Source organism: Syngnathus floridae, chromosome 12, assembly GCF_059516105.1.
Source record: "Syngnathus floridae isolate MCC-2025c chromosome 12, RoL_Sflo_1.0, whole genome shotgun sequence".
Lineage (NCBI taxonomy): Eukaryota > Metazoa > Chordata > Actinopteri > Syngnathiformes > Syngnathidae > Syngnathus > Syngnathus floridae.
Genome location: NC_142424.1, coordinates 13,409,513 through 13,434,754, shown reverse-complemented (window position 1 = coordinate 13,434,754; position 25,242 = coordinate 13,409,513). Strand labels below are relative to the sequence as shown.

At 42.4% G+C, this 25,242-nt stretch overlaps 1 protein-coding gene across 3 annotated transcripts in view; it reads right to left on the bottom strand.

Moving 5' to 3' along the window:
• The window catches only part of dennd1a (DENN/MADD domain containing 1A), a 113,034-nt gene that overhangs the window by 30,941 nt on the left and 56,851 nt on the right, over positions 1-25,242 (bottom strand). For all 3 annotated transcript variants that reach the window (XM_088392382.1, XM_088392383.1, XM_088392380.1), the window contains 4 exons: positions 23,982-24,107; positions 17,965-18,066; positions 17,060-17,147; positions 11,913-11,953 (listed from right to left, as the gene is read on the bottom strand). In XM_088392382.1, coding sequence (XP_088248508.1) covers positions 11,913-11,953; positions 17,060-17,147; positions 17,965-18,066; positions 23,982-24,107 — 357 coding nt within the window. The remainder of the gene's footprint in view (positions 1-11,912; positions 11,954-17,059; positions 17,148-17,964; positions 18,067-23,981; positions 24,108-25,242) is intronic.

Genomic DNA, 25,242 nt, shown 5'->3' with positions numbered 1-25,242 from the left:
GGCATAGACAAAGAGAAATGCTTACGAGGCACAATTAGAGCACTCTGGAAAGCCAGGATCAGTGCAGAAGACCACCGTGACGACGAGAGGGAACTTGGCATGTTTAATTGTGAACTTGCCAAACTGTTTAATCTAGATGGATTTGCGTATTAATATCGATTAACAATGTGAGTACATTACATTACATGATTAAATAGTAGAATAAAGTACAACGGAACTGACTGCCTTGCTCCAGTGACTTTTTTTTTTTTTTTTACCGTAAGTCATGGCATGCATGTGCCCTATAATGCCGCGTGTCCTATGTGTGCATTAAGTACTGAAAAGCCCCCGGAATTGAGTCTGTGCCTTTTAACCCGAGGCGCCTTATGGCGCGGAAAGTACGGTACTACTGTAATTTTCGGACTATAAGTTTTTTTTTTTCATAGTTTGGGTGGGTGGGCGACTTATACTCAGGAGCGACTTATATATGGTTTTTTTTGCAAATTTTTACTTGATCATTAACACATCACTTATTTACAAGTATAGTTGACCACTTCACGTTATTTTTAGTATAGTTGATCACTTCACATGCTTTTATATCTTTATCTTGAACATATTCAAACATAAAAAATAGAGAAAAAATCCAATAAAGCAATTAACACTTTAAAGCACCATATCCAAGTCCACTGTCTGCTGTATGCACACTTGCTCCATTTTTGCTCCTCTTATATTTATTATGTTATTTGTTTGTTTATTATTTATTCATCACTCTTATGTATTCATTGTTTGTGCCTTCTTGGTTTTTTTTTGTGTTGTTTACTTGTATGCATATTGGGTACTATGTCTTGTCACCGTGGGATAGTGGAAACGTAATTTCGATCTCTTTGTGTGTGTTGGCATATGAAGAAATCGACAATAAAGCAGACTTTGACTTTGATGAAACAACCAAATGAACAAAACAAAAAACTACATCTGAAAAAGATATATATTTTCAGACGAAACTGGATGAGGGCGCTCTATATGGGAAGGGCTTAAGAAATATGGCACCAAAAAGAAACTCGTATTTTGCAGGTAACAAACTTCAAGTTGTAAAATATGCAGCAGAAAACAGTAATCGAGCAGCAGAAAGAAAGTTTGGAGAACCGTGATGTACCAAAGCATTACTGTAATTTGAATTTCAAGTGACGTCAGTGGCACGGCGCGGCGCGGTGTGGCGCGGCAGTTGTGTAAATAAAGGACAAACGTACCCACGTACGTACTACTGGCATCATTAGCGGCTTTGTTTCTAAGTGACACGGAGGACGCAGAGATTGAAGGAATTAAGGATTTGGAATGACATAGAAGGTTTGAAAAACTATTATGGCTTTTACGGACGCCCGGTCCTACTCTACTGAGCTCTCGTTCACCTCTGTGGATCGAAGTTGGGGGCAGGTGGTCGGCCGGGTGCCTGTCCGCGGACGGTGCATAGGGCTCGGACATGGCTTTTATGCACGCCCGGTCCTATTGTATGGAGCTCTCTTCCACATCGGTGGCTGGAAGTCCACGCCGCCACACGCTTGGAAGTTTGTTTTGTTAACTAAAGAGCCGTTTACCAAACCCACGTCTTTCCTTGTACTTTGTTAACGCTACAATATAGTTATATAGTAGATCTGTGGAATAACGACGAGGCTGACGTCAGGACGCACGCGCGGCTTTGTTGACAAAGGACGAGGAATTTGATGGATGGATTTAATGATTTAAAGTGCACAGATGGTTTGATAATATTGCTTATATAATAGTTATTTGAAATATAATTTATATATCGTTATAAGGGCCTGTGGAATATTTTGAATTGCAAGCGCCGTCAGCCGCGCGCACCCATTGTTGACAAAGAACGATCGATGGATTTAATGAATTGGAGTGACAGCGATGGTTTTATAAACGTGTTATTTATGTAATAGTTCCCTTTAATAACTCTATATGTTACGTCAGGCCCATTCTCAGCTCTTCCTTTCTGTTTGTCACCTTAGCATACCTATCGTTTAGCCTGTTGTTGCTATCATATCGAACGATCGATGGATTTAATGAATTGGAGTGACACAGATGGTTTTATAAACATGTTATTTATCTAATAGTTGTCTTTAATAACTCTATATGTTACGTCAGGCCCGTTCTCAGGTCTTTGTGTTTGTCACGTTAGCATACCTATCGTTTAGCCTGTTGTTGCTATCGTTTAGCCTGTTGTTGCTTGTTCATGACTGTTCTTGGTGTGGGATTTTGTTGAAAAAAATAGCCCCCCAAAATGCGACTTATACTCCGGAGCGAGTTACTATATGTTTTTTTTTCACTTTTTGGGGCATTTTATGGCTGGTGCGACTTATACTCCAGAGCGACTTATAGTCCGAAAATTACGGTACTTTTAATTTCTTTAACTTCTCTTGTTAGTGAGTGCAGTTTGTTATTAGTTGATTCTATTAATATTGTTTTGAAAATTCACTTGCTAAGCAATGCAGTAAATATTTCCTTCTGTTTATCTGTTAGAGCGAGACGAGCGAGTTAAAATGTTAAATTTCCAACCAGCTATCTCAATCAATGTTTTGGTATCTTAGTGTTTGTTCTCATTTTCTGTCTTTTAGCAGTTGACAAGTTCTGGTGAAATTAATGCCACCCTCTGAAATGGAGTATGGGGCTCCATATATGTTGCACAATCTCCTAACCCTACTCTTTCCAAAAATAACAAAAGAAATCTAAAATTTAACTCACAAGAACGTCTCAAAGATAATGTCTCTTAGTTGAATAATCAATTAGGGTAGTTCTTATCTGGCCTAACTGGGGATTCTCTCTTTGGTGCATGCCGCCACTTACTGTACATATAATTTGTACAGTCTACTCAAGCAAACCTGATATATAGAAAACACATACGAGACGGGTGGGACGTGTTGTGTGATTATACTTATGGACAAAATCCACTTTTCTCAGTGCTTAATCCATTACTTTTTTAAACTTCACCATCAATAGACTATCTTGGTCAAAATGAGCTTTCCATCAGCCTGTTGTCAGCTGTGGGTAATATTTGAATGAAGTAAATTTGAAATGCGATAGACTGAGGTGCTTTTTAAAAAGATACAATTAGGGGCACAGTCATCCCTCGCTACATCGCGGTTCGATTATCGTGGCTTCAGTACATCACAGATTCCCCCTCCCCCAAAAAATTTCACAAATTCAAAATACCGTATTTTTGAGACTATAAGTCGCGTTTTTTTTTCATAGTTTGGTTGTGGGGGCGACTTATACTGAGGAGCGACTTATATGTGAATATTTTCACAAATTTTCAAAATTAAAAAAAAAAGTAAAACTGCAATAAACAAACCGCGATGTAGCAAGGGATTACTGTAATTTGAATTTCAAGTGACGTCAGCGGCGCGGCGGTTGTTTACATAAAGGACAAAGATTCGTTCACAGGATGATGAAGATGATGAAGGGCCCTACGTACTACCGGCATCATTAGCGGCTTTGTTTGTAAGTGACACGGAGGACGAAGAGTTTGAAGGATTTAATGATTTGGAGTGACATAGAAGATTTGAAAAACCATTATGACTTTTACGCACGCCCAGTCCTACTCTACGGAGCTCTCTTTCACCTCCGTGGATTGAAGTCGGGGGCCGGTGCTCGGCTGGGTGGCTGTCCGGGGACGGTGGATGGGGCTCGGACATGGGTTTTACGCACGCCCGGTCCTACTCTACGGAGCTCTCTTTCACCCCCGTGGATGGAAGTCGGGTGCCGGCGCTCGGCCAGGTGGCTGTCCAGGGACGGTGGATGGGGCTCGGACATGGCTTTTACGCTCTCTTCCACCTCCGTGGATGGAAGTGCCACCTCCGGGGATGGAAGTCCACGCCGCCACACGCCTGGAAGTCGACACCGGTGCTTGGGGCTGTGTGGTGGTGAACTATTTATGTTATAGTTATTTGATATATTTTATTTCGTATAGCAACTTGTATATGTTTTTATCGTTCCAGTTCAGTAGTTGTTGGCTCGTTGAACTCTTGCTTTGTTAAATAAAGAGCCGTTTACCAAACCCACGTCTTTCCTTGTACTTTGTTAACGCTATAATATAGTTATATACTTGGTCTGTGGAATAACGATGAGGCTGACGTCAGGGCGCACGCGTGGCATTGTTGACAAAGGACGAGGAATTTCAAAGTCAAAGTCAAAGTCAGCTTTATTGTCAATTTCTCCACATGCCAAAGACACACAAAGAAACCGAAATTTCGTTCCCCCCTATCCCACGGTGACAAGACATGGCTCACAACAGACAAACAAGTAAACAAGTACAACAAAAGCGTGCTGAATAAATAATGAATAATTAACACAACAATAAATAAATAAATAAGAGGAGCAGAAAAAAAAAAAGGAGCAAGTGCGCGTACAGCAGACATTCCCGAAAATAGCGCAACAGTGCCGCACGCTACGCAGAAGGGGGTAGCGAGTTCAGGGCCCTAACAGCCTGGAGAAAGAAGGTGTTGGCGAGTCTGGTGGTGCGGGAGCGCAGGCTCCTGTACCTCTTCCCAGAGGGCAGAAGGTCAAACAAAGAGTGAGCCGGGTGACTCACATCACTGGCAATCGAGGTTGCCTTGCGGGCGAGATGGGAGGTGTAAATGTCCTTCAGGGAGGGGAGCGAAGCACCAATAATCTTACTAGCCGTATTCACTATGCGCTGCAGGGCCTTCAAGTTCTGTTCAGTGCAGTTACCACCCCAGACAGCGATGCAACTGGTGAGGACGCTCTCAATGGTGCCACGGTAGAATGTAGACAGGACTGCCTGAGGAGCACATGCACGCCTGAGCTTCCGCAGGAAGTACAGGCGGCGCTGAGCTTTCTTTGCCAGTGACGAGGTGTTTGCGGACCAGGAGAGGTCCTCACTGATGTGCACCCCCAGGAACTTGGTGCAGCTCACCCTCTCCACCACAGTACCGTCGATGATCAGCGGCAGGTGTGTTGTGTGACCCTTCCGGAAGTCAACAATGATTTCCTTGGTCTTATTGACGTTCAGCAGGAGGTTGTTGTCCCTGCACCACGTGGTCAGAAGGTCAACTTCCGACCTGTACCGAGTCTCGTCGCCCTTCGTGATGAGACCCACCAGAGTCGTGTCGTCAGCAAACTTCACTATGCGGTTGTCGCTGTAGGTCGCAGAGCAGTCATGCGTCAGCAGGGTGAAGAGCAATGGACTGAGCACGCAGCCCTGGGGGGCCCCCGTGCTCAGCGTGATGCTGGCGGAGATTTTGTCGCCAACACGCACCACCTGAGGCCTCTGACAGAGGAAGTCCAGTAGCCAGTTGCAGAGGGAGGTACTGAGGCCCAGTTCGTCGAGTTTGGAGATGAGTCGCTGCGGCACAATGGTGTTGAAGGCAGAGCTGAAGTCCACAAACAGCAACCTCACATATGAGTCCTTTCTCTCCAGGTGGGTGAGGGCCGAGTGGAGGGCAGAGCAGATGGCATCCTCAGAGGACCGCTTGGCACGGTACGCAAACTGGAAAGGGTCAATGGTGGGGGGGGAGAACAGACTTGATGTGCTCCATGACCAGCCGCTCAAAGCACTTCATGATGATGGGCGTCAGTGCCACAGGGCGGTAGTCATTGAAGCAGGACGGTGCAGGTTTCTTCGGCACAGGAACGATGGTGGCAGCCTTGAAACACAAGGGGACGATGGCCTGCTGCAGGGAAACGTTAAAGATGTCCGTGAAGACACCCGACAGCTCCCCAGCGCAGTCCTTCAGCGCTCGACCCGGGATGTTGTCAGGGCCCGCCGCCTTACGGGTGTCAATAGCGGCAAGCGCCCTCCTCACACCGTCGGCAGAGAGGCGCAGGGGCTGCTCGTGTGGGGGGGGAGCGGTCTTCGATGATGGATTCTTTGATCGATGGATTTAATGATTTGGAGTGACACAGATGGTTTGATAATATTATTGCTTATATAATAGTTATTTGATATATAATTTATATATCGTTATATGGGCCTGTGGAATATTTTGAAGTGCAACCGCCGTCAGAGGCGCGCATACGGCCGGCATTGTTGACAAAGGACGATCGATGGATTTCATGAATTGGAGTGACACAGAGGGTTTTATAAACATGTTAATTATATAATAGTTATTTGAATGTTACGTCAGGCCCGTTCTCAGCGCTTCGTTTGTGTTTACGTCACGTTAGCATACCTATCGTTTAGCCTGTTGTTGCTCGTTCATGTCTGTTCTTGGTGTTGGATTTTGTCAAATAAATTTCCCCCAAAATGCGACTTATACTCCGGAGCGACTTATATATGTTTTTTTCACGTTATTGTACATTTTATGGCTAATGCAACCTATCTTCCGGAGCAACTTTTAGTTCGAAAAATACGGTAAACCTTCAAAATTGAGGAATTTGGGCACGAAAGTTGCCCACACGCCAGCAGAAGGCAGGGAGTGTTCACACACACACACAGTACCTTTTTATAAAAAAGTTGTTATAATAATAAGAGTTTAAAAAACATATTTACAGTATTGTACCTTATCAAAAACGTTAAAATAATAAGAGTTCTAAAAACATTTTTACAGTATGTACAAGTGTACCTTGTTATAAAAAAGTTGTTATAATCATAAAAGAGTTCTAAAAACATATTTACAGTATGTGTTATGAATTCTCCATGTTATTTATGTTCAGCCGTGCTTTGATTTGAGGTAGGGTGATCTATTTTGAAGGCCGTTTTCAGGCGATACCGCTTCCTGTTTTACGTTCGTGTACATATGTCGGTTACAGTGGTACAGGAGTCATTGACGATGTGAGCGGGTCTCCTAACAAGAGAAATGAACACATGTATAATATTTATATTTTCAATATTTATACAAAATACACACACACACACACCTACACACACACGCGCACGCAGATGTATCAAACTTATATTTATATTATTTATACATTATTTTCTATGTCATTTATACTACGTATTAATATGTATTTTCATGTTTGAAACTATTACAGTATCTCACCAAAGTGAGTACACCCCTCTCATTTCTGCAAGGTTTTAATTATATCTTGTCATGGGACAACACTGAAGAAATGACAATTTGATACAATGAATGTTAAGTAGTCACTGTAGAGCTTGGATAGCAAAGTAAATTTATTGTTACTTCAAAATACAAATTTATTGTTACTTCAAAATACAACAATGAATGCGTAAAATGCTGAAAACAAAAGTGAGTACACCCCAACTGAAAATCTCAAAATTGGACCCAAATGTCAATATTTTCACCAATTTCACAGGTCTCCGCTGAAATCCTCTTCCACTCTTCCATGATGATATCGCGGTGCTGGCGGATGTTGGAGACCTTGCGCTCCTCCATCTTCCGTTTGAGAATGCCCCACAGATGTTCAATACGGTTTAGGTCTGGGGACATGCTTGGCCAGTCCATCACCTTCACCCTCAGTTTCTTTAAGAAGGCAGTGGTCGTCTTGGAGGTGTGTTTGGAGTCGTTATCGTGTTGGAACACTGCTCCGCGGCCCAGTTTACGGAGGGAGGGGATCATGCTCTGCTTCAGTATTCCACAGTACATGTTAGCATTCATTATTCCCTCAATGAACTGTAGCTCCCCAGTGCCAGCAGCACTCATACAGCCCCAGACCATGATCCTCCCACCACCATGCTTGACTGTAGGCAAGACACACTTGTCTTTGTACTTTTCATCTGGTTGCCGCCACACACGCTGGACACCATCTGAACCAAGTATGTTTATCTCGGTCTCATCAGACCACAGGACATGGTTCCAGTAGCCCATATCCTTAGTCAGCTTGTCTTCAGCAAACCTTTTGCGACCTTCCTTGTGCATCTTTTTTAGAAGAGGCTTTTTCCTGGGACGACAGCCATGCAGGCCAATTGAATGTAGTGTGCGGTGTAGGGTCAGAGCACTGACAGACTGACCACCCACCCCATCAACCTCTACAGCAATGCTGGCAGCACTCATGTTTTCCAAAGCCAACCTCTGAATATGACGCTGAGCGCGCGCACTGAACTTCTTTGGTCGTCCATGGCGAGGCCTGTTTTGAATGGAACTTGTCCTCTTAAACCGCTGTATGGTCTTAGCCACCGTGCTACAGCTCAGTTTCAAGGTGTTGGCAATCTTCTTATCGCCTACGCCAGGGGTCGGCAACCCGCGGCTCCAGAGCCGCATGCACACCCCTAGCAACTCCCTGGAGCTCTTGCAAAAATGCGTGAAAATGGAAAAAGATGGGGTTTTTTGTGTTTTTTTTTTTTTAAATATGGTCTTTAGATGGTAATCATGACACAAACATTCTTATGCTGTAGAAAATGTATGTACCGTATTTTTCGCACCAAATGGCGCACTGGATTATAAGGCACACCCTCATTTTTTATTTTAGCAATGATTTAATGTATAGGGTGCACCGGATTAAAAGGCGCATAAAATAAAAGCTATACTGCAACAGAGGTTGACTAGGGTTGCGGTATGCATCCGCTAGCCAATAACCAATGAGCTCTCTGTTAACAATCGCGTTTCTCAAACTATCTCCTATAAAATGATCGGAACTGACTAAAGTTCGATCTAACACATTGGTACTACTTATGTTTCCCTTCCATATCGATCCGTAAATTTACTCAAAACATTAACGGAGCAGCCTATTTTGAAATGAAATAGCCTCGTGCAGCTATCATTATAGCATTAGCCACCCGCAAACTCCCATGAGCCTCAGCTCGCAGACTCCCATGAGCCTCAGCAAAGTGTTGTGGCAGCCCCCTGTGAACAATCACGCTTCTCAGACTTTCTCCCATAAAAGTGATCGGAACCGACTAAAGACTGATTTAACACATTGGTACCGCTTATTTATGATTCCGTTGGATATTGATCTGTAAACGTACTCGAAAACATTAACGGAACAGCCTATTTTGAAATGAACAGCTATTCAGTGACGCCCCCTGACCACGGTTGCCATAATGCTGGGAAGCGATGCAACCTTGTAATTTACTAGTCGTACTAAAACGTACTGAAACATTTTGGCAGAGCGCTGTGTACAACCAGTATGGATCAACAAATTCATCAATTGATCCATATATAAGGCGCTCTATTTAAGTTTTTAAGTGCGCCTAAGAGAGCGGAAAATACAGTAGTTGTAAATATATTAAAAATACTGAATTTCAGAATGGCGTGAAATTGCGTTATAGCAAGCGACACAGCACAGGCGAGTTGTAAACAAACAGGTGTGTGAGTGACGGGCCATGGATTCAAAAAGCAAAAAGAGAAAGATTGCTGATGAGAACAGAGATTTAAAAAAGAATGGACTCAACTATTTGCTTTCATTGCCAATGCTGAAAGATTGCCTGAATGTTCGATTTGCAATGAGAAGTTGTCAAATATAAGAAGAAGAACAATTTGGAGCGACATTTTCAGCTAAAGCATGCTAAATTTGCTGCCGATCACCCAGTTGGAACAGAGTAAAGGTGCAATTTGAGGAACGAAGAAGTGGATTGCATCTCCAAACTGTACTACTGCTGCAAGTTTTGTTGCAGCCCGGGAGATAATAAAGCGTGGAAAACCATTCACCGATGGCGAGTACATGAAGGATTCAATCGTTAAAATATCAGTGCTTATTTTCGGACTTCAAAAACAAAACCGAGATCATTCAGAAAATTAAAGACATGCCTCTCTCCGCAAAAACCGTGAAGGAAATGGTCATTTGAATGGCAAACAATATCACCGATCAGCAAATCAAGGACATCAATTCAGCTCCAGCTTTCTCAATTGCCTGTGATGAGTCGTCTGACCTGACCGATATCAAACAGACAGCTCTGCTATGTAGGTAGGTGAACTCTAATGGGCCGCACGAAGAAATTGATACCACTAAAAGGCCAAACACAGGGGGAGGACATCTACGAGGCTGTGCTGCAGTGTTTAAATGACAGAGATACACACTGGCCACCTAATTTCAGTCGCTATAGACGGCGCACCGAGTATGAGAGGGTCACAAAAGTTTGTGACTTTAAGACAGAAAGCATTGGATCGGAATTTGCTTGCATTCCATTGCGTATTGCACCAAGAGCTGCTGTGTGCGTAAACATTCCCACCGGAGTGTATGGAGGTAATGAACCTTGTCATCCATATTGTGAACGAAATAATCGCAAAAACATTAAACCACCGCCAGTTCCGTGAATTTCTAGATGAAGTTGACAGCGAATATGCCTATCTCCTGCTGCACAACAAAGTCCGCTGGCTATCCAGGGGCGACGTTTTGCGTCGCTTTGTTGCTTTGTATTTGTAGCCTACTTAATTATTTTAATAGTAGGCATACAGCTCATGTATTGACAGTCTATGTTGCTTTATAAAAAGCTTTCAGATTTTTGCGGCTTTAGACAGGTATGGTTTTTTTTGTGGGGGGGGGGTCAATATGGCTCTTTGAATATTTTGGGTTGCCGACCCCTGGCCTAGGCCAATGGTCCCAAACCTTTTTTGCGCCACAGACCGGTTACGTGTCAGAAATATCATCGCGGACCGGCCTTTATATAAATAAGTACATTTATATAAATAAATAATACATTTATAACAAATATATAAATATGATGAAATAAAATGAAACAAGTATAAACAATATACATTTTCTATTATTTATTTATTTATTTATTAGCAATTATGTATTTATTATTTATTAAATTTTTATTAATAAAACTCACCATTACCTTGAATTAGTGGGAGCACTGAGCTTGTTTCTCAGAAACGAGCCGGTCCCATCTCAGCATAATCTGAGACAATGACACCCAACGTGGTTAAAGTTTGTCTTTTAATGCAGGTTGCTTGGTCTCCATGTGCCGAAGCAGTTTTGAAGGTTTCATTGCCTCGTTAGCTAGCCTATCGCCGCATATTATGCAGAGTGGGCTTAGCATGTCAGAGTCACCTGTGGCGATAAATCCATATTTTAAGTAGGACTCCAGAAATTTTCTTTTAAATGCAGCTTTCCTTTTCTTAGAAGTCACAGCCTCTTCTTCCGTCTCCTCATTCGTTTTTTTTCCCTTTCCAAAGAAGCTCTCCAAACATCTCTGTTTCTTGCTCATTTTTGCTAGCTTTGCGGACTCGACTAGGGAAACTTGTCACGTGACCTGAATTAATTGATCGTCGATAAAAAAAAAAAAAAAAAAAAAAGGGTTTTGTTTTCCTGTGCGGCTGTGACCCACGGACCGGTACCGGTCCGCGGCCTGGTGGTTGCGGACCTCTGGCCTAGGCCATCTTTATGTAGAGCTAAAATTATTTTCTTCTTTGCCATGAGGTGCCATGTTGAACTTCCTGTGACCAGTATGAGGGTGAAAATACCTAATTTAATACACCTGGTCCCCAATCACACCTGACACCTCATTACACGAACTAGTCGCATTACACAAGGAGGACAAATGCCTAATTGGTCCCAATTTTGGTTTAATTTTGAGATTTTCAGTTGGGGTGTACTTTCTTTTGTTACCAGCATTTTACACATTCATTGTTGTATTTTGAGTTACTTTGAAGTAACAATAAATTTACTTTGCTATCCAAGCACATTGCAGAAATGAAAAGGGTGTACTCACTTTTGTGAGATACTGTATTTAATGTTCTAATGATAACATATGCACTTATATGGTTTAATATACACGTATTGATACACAAACAATGTATGTATGTTAAAAAAGGGTGACACTACTTCGCGGATTTTCACATATTGCGGGTGGTCTTGGAACCAATTATCCGCGATAAACGCGGATTACTGTACACAATATCTATACAACACAACCAAGGTCTTCTGATGTGCATTCACATTTTGAATTGCATTTCTATGATGTTTCCTACCACTTCCATAAACACTTAGAACAACGAGACAATGTTTTACAAATTACACATCAGAATTGGTAAAATTCTGTCTGGAATGGCGATGGGTCTGATTTTACTCACCTTCACAGTGATTAGCCACTGGTAGTAAGATGTATCATTACCTGTGGAGAGAATCGATAAAACATCTTGAAATTTTTAATTTGACATGCTTGAGTCTCTGAAATGGTTTAGGAAAACCAAAATACAGTCAAACCTCAGTTTTTGAACGTCCCGGTTCTCGAACAAATCGGAATTCGAACGAAAAATTCGCTTCGGTTGTCGAACAAAATTCTGAGGTCGAACCTCGCGAGATGAGCTGAAAGAACCCGAGAAAACCCGACTGCGCGGCCCGGATGCCGACTGACTCCGTTTGTTATTGTATTTTAGTTACTTTGAGGATTGTATTAACCCCTAATCATGCCTCCAAAGAAAGCAAATGGGAGCAGTAAAGCCATCCTAAAACACAAAGACGCTCTTAAAGCAATGCGACAGTGAGCGCCCGGCACGCTGCGGTCGCGCGATCAGACCAAATTAAGCTCCCTGCGCACTGAGGTTTACTTTTGGAAATTTCCAACAATTTTGGAAAGTACATCAGGACTTCAAAAATATTTTCTAAAGTTCAGCAACGGCTCTGTCACAATAATGCGACCAGCACTGTGCAGTTGCACGGTGCAGTTGCACGGTGGGCTACGCGCTACGCGCTACGGTTGCGCGTTTGGCGGTGCGCTGCAGTTGTGTGATCGGACAAAAATGCGCAAATGAAAAAATGCTTATAAAAGGCGTTTTTTTTTGTCTCGGAACGGATTAATTTTTTTCCATTATTTGTAATGGGAAAAATAGATTCGGAATTCGAACGATTCACTTCTCAAACCGCCTTCTGGAACTGATTGTGGTCGAAAACCGAGGTTTGACTGTATATATATTTGCTGCAAAATATATATAAGAAAATATCAATCTAGCAATATAGGCCCACGCAATATGCATATCGCAAAGACATGCAATATGTTTTGCAAACTTAAATGTGCATTAACATCCAATATTATCTTATCATAATTATAACGAACTAGCTAAGAATACAATGAAATTGCTTATTTTGCCTCATTAAAAAAATTTATTCTTTCATTAGATAATAAAAATGGTAAATATTGGTTAAATATCGGAATAATATCAATATTGCTACATTCAACAACAATATTGTATCACATTTTCCCAAAATTATGCAGCACTAAAATGTGGACAAATATTCAGTAGTCATTTAAGAGCTGGTATTGTGCATGTAAGCACATATTTAGTATCCAAGCTTGTATTGTGTATGTAAGCACATATTTAGTATCCATACGTCCATCCAGCCAGCCAGCCTCTACCACTTGTCAGATTGCAGGGGCAGCAGTCTGTGTTTGTTACCAGTAGTTGAATATGTATCATAGTTAACACATTTATGTTTGATTGATGTCGCACTGTGTTTTTTTTTTTTTTTTTTAAGAAATTGTGTGTTAAGCGTCAGCACGATTAGCACCTCGGACAATGCGAGTTCTCTGCTCCTGCCCCTCCTGTCCTATAATGCAGTGATCAGTACTGATTGCCTGATACCTGTTCATCATCAAACCTGCTCCCAGTTCATTAACTCTGCTAGTTAACGCTGCACTTCCGTCACTCCCGTCTGCTTAGCACACTCATGCCTGCCACCTGTTTCTGCTCTGGTCCCTTATTCCTGTTTGCCTGTGTAGCAAAATGCCTGCTTGCTTTATCCTTGTTTGACTGCTTGCTTTGTGCTCTGCTAGATTTGACCACATGCCTGTCCCCGACTACGAACTTGCCTTGCCCTTGCCTGCCTCGACACCAGTCGACGCTTGCCTGGTGACCGGCTCGTCAGCCTGCATCGTGCACCTGCTCTGATACAGCTTCCCATTTCCCATTCCCGACGTTCAGGATGCACGTTTGCCCTCCCTCGTCCGCGACGCTGTGACTTAAGTTTGTGTATATAATAGTGACATTCCATGTCAAATCCTTGTACAACTTGCATTGCTTACATAACCATTGGTTCTAAAAATTAAGATTCTTTTGAAAGGGGCCCACAGAATCTTTGTCATGAAACTTCACTATATACACAATGACAAAAGGTTATTGTATAGATTTATGTGTGACAAATAGTGAAACCAGTGTTACTTGTGTACAACAGCTGTAAATGTTTAGAGTACGTAAAAGTATTTGACGGATTGTTTTGGTGTTAGGTCAATTTTGGGCGATTCAGGCCTGACTGTTCGATCTGCTTTAAACGGACCAGGGTTCGATTGTAACGCTGGTCCGGACCTTTTGTGCTGGTGTGAATACGCGCAAATGAATCCTGGTACGGATTAAAGGAACCCACTTTTTAAAGTGCTCTCAGCTCTCTTCCAAATGAACTCTGGTGCGGTTCGCTTCAGGTGTGAATACAAACAGTGATGATCAGAACCAAAAGCACAAATATGCAAAGCAGGAACGTAGCACGTAGAACTCGCATGTTTTCCTCCATTTCCGGGCCTGTGCTCTGTGTGCCGCCCTGGTCATTGCTGTCCAATAGGAGCACAGATCGTCACAAGCGTGGATGTGTATACAGTAATCCCTCGCTACTTTGCGCTTCACCTATCGTGGCCTCGCTCTCTCGCAGATTTTTTTAAACAAATATTGCAGATAAATCTGCCATGCACTGAATCTATTTATTTTTTTAGTCTGCCACACACACACACACACACACACACACACGCACACGCACACACACGCGCACACACATACGCACAGACACACACTTACACACACTTAGACACACAGAAACACACACACGCCCCCCCCCCCCCCCCCCCCCCACGCACACATTCATAGCGTCATAAACAATGAAGCACTCAACCCAGGCAACAAGACAAGCAAGTGGACCCCTACACCATCAGCGACTCCTCGACGGTCGTGGCTTTTTGCGGCAACATTTTATCTCAGCCTCCCGCACCTTATTCGCTCCGTCTGCATCAACATATCAGCAGCACCTCCGACTTGCACTTCAATTACACACATACTATCCGCTCCTCGACTGCCAAGCAGAGTAGAACTGCTTGTCACTCCCAATCAGATCGTCCTATTTGCCCGTCATAAAATTCTAAAAAGTCTTGTGCAGATGCTCTCACGCTGGGCAGCTGGGGCACGACAGCTGGTCAGTACGGCGAGAGCAGAGTGGAGCCGTTGCACGTTTACATTTTAAAATGACGAGACGGTTAGTAAGCTCGCGTCATACAGGCATCTCGAAACACAGCGGTTCAGGCAAACAAGAATCAGGTGGCAGACGTGCGTGTCAAAACAGACGATTAGCAGTTCCGTATTGGCGACGCGCGCCTCAGAGGTCTAGCGAGGAGGGTGCGTGATGCCATAGGCCAGCAGGGCGAGAGCGGAGACGTGACATAGCCACGCACAAAGGAAAAATGCACCGCCATGCAGAAACAGTTGGGACAACGGCAGTGAGCATAACCGCGCACGTAGAAAAAAAGCACTGTCGTCCAGGATTTGGGATAGCGGCCGCCAATGAGCACTCAGCACAGGGCGTGGCTCTGAGCAATGTGTGGATGCCGTCGCGCTGGGCTGCCGGGATGCGTCAGCAGGTCAGCGCCAGCAAGAGCAAAGAGGAGCCGTGACAGATTTACACTTTAAAATTTCAAATGTTTAAAAATGAAATTATGAAAAAGACTTGCGCGGATGCGCTCGCGCTGGGCCGCGGGGGTGCATCAGTCGGCCAGCACGCAAGAGCAGAGAGGAGCTGTGACACTTTAAAATGTTTTAGAAAGTGTTTAAAATACAATAGCGTATTTAAAAGTACAATAGAGTGTATAAAAATTAAATTATAAAGGTCTTGTACGGATGCGCTCGCGCTGGGCCGCGGGGGCATGTCAGTCGGCCAGCATGCAAGAGCAGAGAGGAGCCAGACACTTTTACACTTCAAAAAGTCTTGTGTGTATATTGTAACATTATATTTACTCATATTTATTTAAATGAATAAGAATGTTTCTGCTAGTCAATTTGACTTTAAAAATTTTACAAAAGTATTTGAAAATACCATAATTATTTTACAGTGTTTAAAGTGTTTTAAGTGTTTAATACTACAATAAAGGTTCATAAAAGTCTTGTGTGGATGTTGTATATATTTACTCTTGTTTTCTTTATTTCCCTATTTATTTAAATAAAGAATGTTTAAGAAAATCTGTTTGACTTTAAAATGTTTACTAAAGTGTTTAAGAATACAAAAAAACATTTAAAAGTACAATATACTAGTATAATACAATATAATAGTGTTTAAAAATACAATAAAATACAATAAAGATTCATAAAAGTCTTTTATGGATATTGTAACTTTCTCTACATCGCAGATTTTCACCTATTGCAGGTGGTCCTGGAACCAATTATCTGTGAAAAACGAGGGATTACTGTATTTACCGTATTTATTCTAATTATCGCCCAGGGCAATAATTAGAGAAGGTTTACGTCCAGTAGGGGGGGTGGGCGATTAATAGAGAACACTTTTTGTCCAATCGCCAAGGGGCACTGAAATGGGCGATAATACGTGTATGTGTATTTTCCTTATGTAGTATGCGATACCTGCATCTCACTGGTGTTCTTAACACTAGAACAGCGGCTGTTTTGATCTACCTCTAACAGCGGGGGGCATCAATTGACGCTCCATCGATGCGACACGTTACCGTCGCACATCATGTTGCACACGTCATGTTATCGCGATCGTCTTGTTCGAGCGCACGCCCCGATAACGTAATTGCGTGAGGATATTGTAGCGGAGTGACGAGTGTAATTGTATCATAGTTTATGGAGAAAAACAATTTAAATCGGACATACAACGTGCTGCCAAATTAGTCATATTTAAACTTGCGCAATGACGTCGGCATGTGGTCGCGCAGGAAAACTTAAGTTTTGGGGGGAATTTTTGGCAGCATGGGCGATAAATGGAGGTATCAATGTTTTTTATTTATGTCATCGCTAACACACACTGGGCGATTATTAGAATATGGGCGATAATTAGAATAAATACGGTACTTGCAAAACTCAATAGGAACAGCACCAAACATAAAAAAATTAAGTCCGCTTTTGGTCCGGACCAAAAAACCGGACGAAAGGACTTTTCTGGTCGGAATACACCCTTAATCGACCGGACAATAAATCGGTCAGGCCTTAATAATGATTCATCAACACTGGCTCACCTGCAAAATTGCCATTGTTGATCTCCTCCTCAAAGATGTCACTGAAACCTTCTCCAGAGTTTAATATCTCCAAACGACCATCAATGAACTGTAGTTGCAAAAACAATTTACTTTACCTTGGTCTTGACTGTGACACTTTTCTCATATGTGTGCTATTCATCTTAAAAAATAAACTAATATAATGCTCAGGTTTATTAACCAAAAAATCCTGACAATGTAAGCATTTCTTGACAAAGTGTCCCTGAAAAGCAATGACAGACGTTTATCATTTATTTTATGATCATATACTGTAATTGTCATGCTGACATGTAACCCATTCAGGGAAATATTGCTTTGGTTTTTGGATGATCTGGATTAGTTTTAACACTTTTGAACAAATTAATCACAAAAACAAGGTTCTATTGTGCACAGTACACACACGATGCCCTCAATAATTATTGGCATCCCTGGTTAAGATGGGTTTTAAAATATTTTTAATTATATAATAATAATAATATATACAGTATGTAGAATATGATAGAATAATAATGTTCTCCCCGCTGTTTTGTTGTGAAATGCAGTTTGTGCACAGTATTAACAGCGATGCTAATAATTGTGGTACACAGCATTTGAAGTAAAATAATTACTTCTTGATTTTTTTCCCTAAATGCGCTTGAATTAAAGGGTGGAATTTTTGGGGTGCTATATTATTTAGTTGAAGTTGAAGAACATCTTGCCAATAATTATCGATCGATGGATCATTTGTCTCTGTCTATACATTATACATCTATCCATCTGTAATATATGAAAATAAATGTCCCAAATTGAAATCTAAAGTAGTGTGTTTAATGTTTTTTAGCTAGGGAGTTTGTTCTCTTGGTAGAATAGAGCATAGAAACAAAATTTATATGAATGCAGAAGATTACCTGTTTGAAAAGTTGAAGCTGGATGGCATTCTGAAGGAAATCTCTCATAGCACTCAATCGATGGTTTACAAAGGTTTCTTCATTAAATGTTATTGGTTTACCCTGAAATTGCAGAAACTGAATTTAAAGTTTAAAACGTGAAAACACCCAGCCAAATTGCTGTAGACAAATGATTCTCAATTAGAAGGTAAAGACCCAAAAGTGGGGTGCTGTGGAATTGAATTCGAAGTATTCTCCCCACCGACTCACGGCATCCCGAGTCGAGGTCAGCAGCACACCGTCTCCACTGTAAATAGTGTTAACGGTGCACTGCTTCTCCCTCCCTCCTGAGATGCCGGATGGTGGACCAGAATTTCCTTGAAGTTGTCTGGAAGTCATTCTCCATGGCCTCACCGAACTCCTCCCACGCCCGGGTTTTTGCCTCAGCTACCACTGAAGCTGCGTTTCGCTTGGCCATCCGGCCACCTTTCGGCTGCCTCCGGAGTCCCACAAGCCAAAACAGCCCGATAAGACTCCTTCTTCAGCTTGACGGCATCCCTTACCGCCGGTGTTCATCAGCGGGTTCAGGGAATGCCGCCACGACAGGCACCAACCACCTTACGGCCACAGCTCCGGTTGACTGCCTCAACAATGGAGGCACAGAACATGGTCCACTCAGACTTAATGTCCCCAGCCTTCGCTGGAACGTGGGAAAAACTCTGCCGGCGGTGGGAGTTGAAGTTCTTTCTGACAGGGGATTCTGCCAGACGTTCTCAGCAGACCCTCACAGTACGTTTGGGTCTGCCAAGTCGGACCGGCATCTTCCCTCACCATCGGAGTCAACCCACCACCAGGTGGTGATCAGTTGACAGCTCCACCCCTCTCTTCACCCAAGTGTCCAAATCATGCGGCTGCAAATCCGATGACACGACTACAAAGTCGATCATCGAACTGCGGCCTAGGGTGTCCTGGTGCCAAGTGCACACATGGACACCCTTATGCTTGAACATGGTGTTCATTATGGCCAATTCATGTCAAGCACTGAAGTCCAAGTCATAGAACACCACTCGGGTTCTGATCAGGGGGACCGGGCCGTTCCTCCCAATCACATCTTTCCAGATCTTGCTGTCATTGCCCACGTGAGCATTGAATTCACCCAGCAGAACGATGGAGTCCCCAGAAGGAGCGCTTTCCAGCACTTGTTCTAAGGACTCCAAGAACGGTGGGTACTCTGAGCTGCTGTTTGGTGCATAGACACAAACAACAGTCAGGGCCGTCCCCCCACCCGAAGGCGCAGGGAGGCTACCCTCTCGTTCACCGGGGTGAACCCCAATGTGCAGGCGCCCAGCCAGGGAGCAATAAGTATGCTCACACCTGCTTGGTGCCTCGCACCGTGGGCAAATCCAGAGTGGAAGAGAATCCAGCCCCTCTCAAGAGTACTTGTACCAGAACCCAAACTGTATGTGGAGGCAAGTCCGACTATGTCTAGTCTGAACTTTTCTGCCTCACACACCAGCTCGAGCTCCTTTCCTGCCAGAGAGGTGACGTTCCATGTCCGAAGAGCCAGCGTCTATAGCCGGGGATCGGACCGCCAAGGCCTTTGGCCGCCGCCCAGCTCACTTTGCAGTGACTTTAGTTGTATTTTATTTTACTATTTAATGATGTACTGTATTGTACTCAGATTGTTAATCGATATTAATACACAAATCCATCAAATTCCTTATCTCGTGAATTTAAATTAAACAGATGGGCAATTTTGCCATTAAACATGACAAATTCCCTCTTGTCATTGTCTCGTTGTTGTCACGTTAAATTTCGGCAATGATCCAGAAAGCTTGAGCTGTGCCTCGTAAGCATGTCTCTATGTCGATGTCATTTTAGAGAGTCCAATTGCTGTTTGCTTTGTACGAACGATGGTATTTATTTATGAATGTCGACGGAGGTACCTACACTCCGTGTTACGTACAATCCTCTAATTGGTTTTCTGCCTCGATCTATGTAAAACAGAATGTCCTCTGATATGTTCAGCGGGTTTACATATTACGCCAGTGTATTATTATATTATATTATTTTATATTATATTATATTATATTATATTATATTATATTATATTATATTTATTACGGAAGGCACACAAAACAACTTTACAGATTTCGTCATTAGGTCCACACAAAAGACGCACTTTATTAAAAGGCGCACCTTTGTTTTTTGAGAAAATTAAAGGCTTTTAAGTGCGCCTTATGGTGCGGAAAATACGGTACACTTGATGCATTACTACCAGTGGCCAGAAGGTGCCAGGTAGTGTTGTCCCTGAACGCATTCGATGAACGAAAGTTCATGAACTAATTTGGACGAATGTGAACTGGACGTAGCGCAGGGGTCACCAACACGGTGCCCGCGGGCACCAGGTCGCCCGTGAGGACCGCATGAGTCGCCCGCAGGACTGTTCTAAAATTAGCTCAAATAGCGGCACTTGTCAGTGAGTTGCATCTATTTATTTTACAGTCAAACCTCGGTTTTCGAACGTCCTGGTTCTCGAACAAATCCGAATGCGAACAAAACATTCTAGATTTTTTTGCTTCGGTTGTCGAACAAAATTCGGATGTCGAACCTCGTGAGATGAGCCGGGAGGACCCGAGAAAACCCGACCGCGTGGCCCAGATGCTGACTGACGTTGTTAGTGTATTTTCGTTACTTTGAGGATTGTATTAACCCCTAATCGTGCCTCCAAAGAAAGCAAGTGGGAGCAGTAAAGCCATCCTAAAACACAAAGACGCTCTTAAAGCAATGCGACAGTGAGCGCCCGGCGCGCTGCGGTTGCGCGATCAGACCAAATTAAGCTCCCTGCGCACTGAGGTCCGCTTAAATTTTGGAAAGTACATCAGGACTTTAAAAATATTTTCTAAAGTTTAGCGACGGCTCCGTCACAATAATGCGACCAGCGCGGTGCACTTGCGCGGTCGGAGACGCGCTACTGTTGCGCGTTCGGCGGTGCGCTGCAGTTGCGCGATTGGACAAAATTAAGCTCCCTGCGCACTTAGGTCCACTTAATTTTTGGAAAGTACATCAGACTTTAAAAATATTTTCTAAATTTCAGCGACGGCTCTGTCACAATAATGGGACCAGCGCGGTGCAGTTGCGCGGTGGGCGACGCGCTACGGTTGCGCGTTCGGTGGTGCGCTGCGGACAAATGTGCGCAAATGAAAAAATGCTTAAAAAAGGCGGGGGTTTTTTTGTCTTGAAAAGGATTACATTTTTTTCCATTATTCGGAATTCGACCGATTCGCTTCTCGAACCGCCTTCTGGAACAGATTGTGGTCAAAAACCAAGGTTTGACTGTATTTTTGCTATTCTTGTTAAAGTCACACTTACATGTGAACTGGAAATGACAATAATAACACATAGTGAAAGCCAAATTGGCTATTTCAGAAGTCTGTGTCAAACTGGTAGCCCTTTGCCTTAATCAGTACCCAGGAAGTAGCTCTCGGTTTAAGAAAGGTTGGTGACCCCTGACGTAGCGCATTTTCACTTCCTGAATGTTTTGTGAACGTGTTCCTTCTGGGGCCAATGAACGGTTTTGAACGGCAGTTCACTTCAAGAATGCCAGGTTTTCTCTTCTTAGACTTAATAAAAAAAAAAAAACCTGCTTAACACACTGTCAACGAGGCTCAAATAGGCAGGGGGCAACAAATGGTCACACGGCGCGTGCGTTATCAAAATGCGACGAAAGCGCGATAGACACTCCGGTCGATGTAAACACTTGTCACGTGATGAGCATCCCCACGAGCCCTTTCTTGTCAAACGGCAACAAGGTAATCCCTCGCTACATCGCGGTTCGTTTCTCGCGGTTTAACTACATCGCAGATTTTTTATCCAAATTAAAAAAACATTTAAATTCAAAATAAATCTTCTAAATTGAGGAATTATGGCACAAAAGATGCCCTCACGCCAGCAGAAGGCAGGGAGAGCCCACACAATTGGTGCGTACACTTGTACTTTTTTATAAAAATGTGTTATAATAAGAGTTCTAAAAACATATTTACAGTGTGGTACCTTGTTATAGAAAAATTGTTATAATAAAAGAGTTCTAAAACATATTTACAGTATGTACACTTGTACCTTGTTATAAAAAAAATTATAATAATAAAAGTTGTTCTAAAAACATATTTACAGTATGTGTTGAGAATTCTCCATGTTATTTATGTTATTGAGCCGTGCTTTGATTTGAGGTAGGGTGCTTTATTTTGAAGGCCGTTTCTAGGCGATATCACTTCCTGTTTCACTTTCGCGTATATACAGTATGTCGGTTACAGTTACAGCAGTCATTGACGATGTAAGTGGGTCTCCTAACAAGAAAAATGAACGATCACGTGTCTAACCTTTAGGACAATGTAGTATTGCTCCAAATGTTCGTTTACATTCCTTTAGAGGTGCGTTTTTGTGTGTTAGCACGATTGCAAATTAGCATATTTCCGCTAACTCGTTCGCCTGCCCAGTACTTCTTGTTAACACTTGTTAGGTCCAGCTCAGTGGTCTAGTGGTAGAGTGTCCACCCTGAGACTGGAAGGTTGTGGGTTCAAACCCTGGCCGGGTCATACCAAAGACTATAAAAATGGGACCCATTGCCTCCCTGCTTGACACTCAGCATTAAGGGTTGGAATTAGGGGGTTAGATCACCAAATGATTCCCGAGTGCGGCACCGATGCTGCTCACTGCTCCCCTCTCCCCCAGGGGATGGATCACATGGGGATGGGTTAAATGCAGAGGACAAATTTCACCACACCCAGATGTGTGTGTGTGACGATCATTGGGACTTTAACTTAACATGTTACACGCACACACGTATAATATTTATATTGTCAATATAAATATCAATATCAATTCGTTTACATTTCTTTAGAGGTCCGTTTTCGCGTGTTAGCACGATCGCGAATTAGCATATTTCCGCTAACTCGTTCGCCTGCCCAGTACTTCTTGTCCACATGTTACACACGCACACATGTATAACATTTACATTTTCAATATTTATACAAACTTTTCTGTATATTATTTATACTATTAATGAATTATTTACATGTTTAAAACAATTACTTAATGTTCTAATAATAAAATATGCACTTAAATGGTTTCATATACATTATTGACACAAAAAATGTACAGATGAGAGGTTGACCCTACTTCGCGGATTTCACTTATCGCGGGTGGGTTTTTGAACCAATTATCCACGATAAACGAGGGATTACTGTAATACATTAACTATCAATTAAAGGTTAGTTAAAACAAATATGATATTACTTTAAATGTTTTGCACTTAATTTGTACATCCTTTATTTCCTACCACTATATGGCACCTCCAGCAGATTGTGTTTGCACAATCTGGACCATAGTCATGTTTTTGTTTCAATACTTTCAAGAAAAAGACGATTCAAGCAATTTTCTCTTGTATTTAAGATTGTAAGAGGATAGCAGCACCTGGATACTAGTGTGAATGGAATGGGTCAAAATGCCAATATGACGGCTGGTAAAAATTTGCAGCAACATTTTTTGATTTGGGGACGAAAAGAACTATTGTTGGAATCTACTCCCTAGTGGGGAGTGCACCAGTCGCATTCCTTGCCATAAAGCTAACACCACCTATGCCCAAATTACTCAATGCGTGATCGTTTTTCTTCTGATTAAGGAAGGTATTCACACCAACACAATAAAAAAACACACTCAAAAAGTGAGTTGAATTTGATCCGATCTGATTGAGTCTCTGGGTTCAGGAAAGTGTACAGCGCCGGACCGCTTTTTCTACCCTGCCGAAGCTCGTGCCCACGCGTGGAGTCAAAAAGCCGGTACTTTACTCCTGCAGTCCACACACTTATGAAGTAGCCTGCCAATGTTACAATTCTAAAAATAGTAGAGGAAGGGGGCAGGTGATCGTGTATGCTAACTTGAGGTGGTGTCATCCAACAGTACAAAATCACTCTCACAGAAAAACTGTGGCTTCTTGACTTCAATGTTATCTGCAATGTTAAATTGAGTAATTCACTGACCAACTCAATCTGAAGAGCATTTCTGTAGCTGCCAAACAAAGCTGCTTGACTCTTGAGGAAGGCACGGGCCACACCATCACCTGGTGTTGTTGAAAACTTCCTCAGCCGACTTTTTAGAGATGAAACCTAATGGAACAACAGTGGAACAAAAAATAAATACATCAAATTTAAGTGATCATCATCAGCTACTAAAAAAATTACATTCACATTTTCTACTCTAAGATACACAGTGGAATGTTTTAAACAAACTCATCTAAAGCTTCTGATTAAGAGTGAGTGGAGATTAATTTTCTATTGTAATTTTACTATAATAATTTTAAAAACCTGATTAGTTAATAGTTTTTAGTCTTCTATTTTTTCCTACCTAATTAATATTCAGTATCATGAGAAGCTACTATAATACTACGATGACGATGACTATCACTGCGACTGCTGCTTCTACAACGATTACTACTATTACTCCTACTACTGCTTGTATTACTACTACGACTGCTTCTATGACTACTACTACTTTGACTGCTTCTCTACTACTACTACGACGATGACGACTACCATTTCTACTGCTGCGTCGACTACTACTACTACTGTTTCTACTACCACTACTACAACCGCTATTACTACCGTATTTTCCACATCATATGGTGCACTTTAAAAGCCTTTTGTGTGGACCGAAGTTGTTTTGTGTGGCTTCCGTAATATACAGGCGTAATATGTAGACCCGATGTACCAATCAGAAGACATTACGTTTTACGTAGATCGGGGCAAAAAACAATCAGAGGACTGTACGTAACACGTCGAGTATGTACCTCTGCCGCCATTGATAAATAAATACTATCGTTTGTGCAAAGCAAGCAGCATTAGGACCCTCTAAAAAACCAGAGGACTGTACGTAACACGTTGAGTACGTACCTCTGCCGCCATTGATAAATACATACTATCGTTTGTGCAAAGCAAGCAGCATTAGGACCCTCTAAAAAACTCAAACTTTCTGAAAAAGCGGGATCGTTGACGAGGAGAAACGTGACAACGAGACAATGACAAGAGGGAATGTGGCATGTTTAACGGCGAACTTGCCCAACTGTTTAATTCGGATACAGAAGATGAGGACTTTGATTAATTTGCCTATGAAAATTGATTAACAATAATGTGAGTACAATAAAGTACAACTGAACTCATACAACCTCAACTCACTCACTTGTTGTTTCCATGACTTTTCTTTTTTTTACCGCATGACATGCATGCGCCCTATAATACAGTCTGT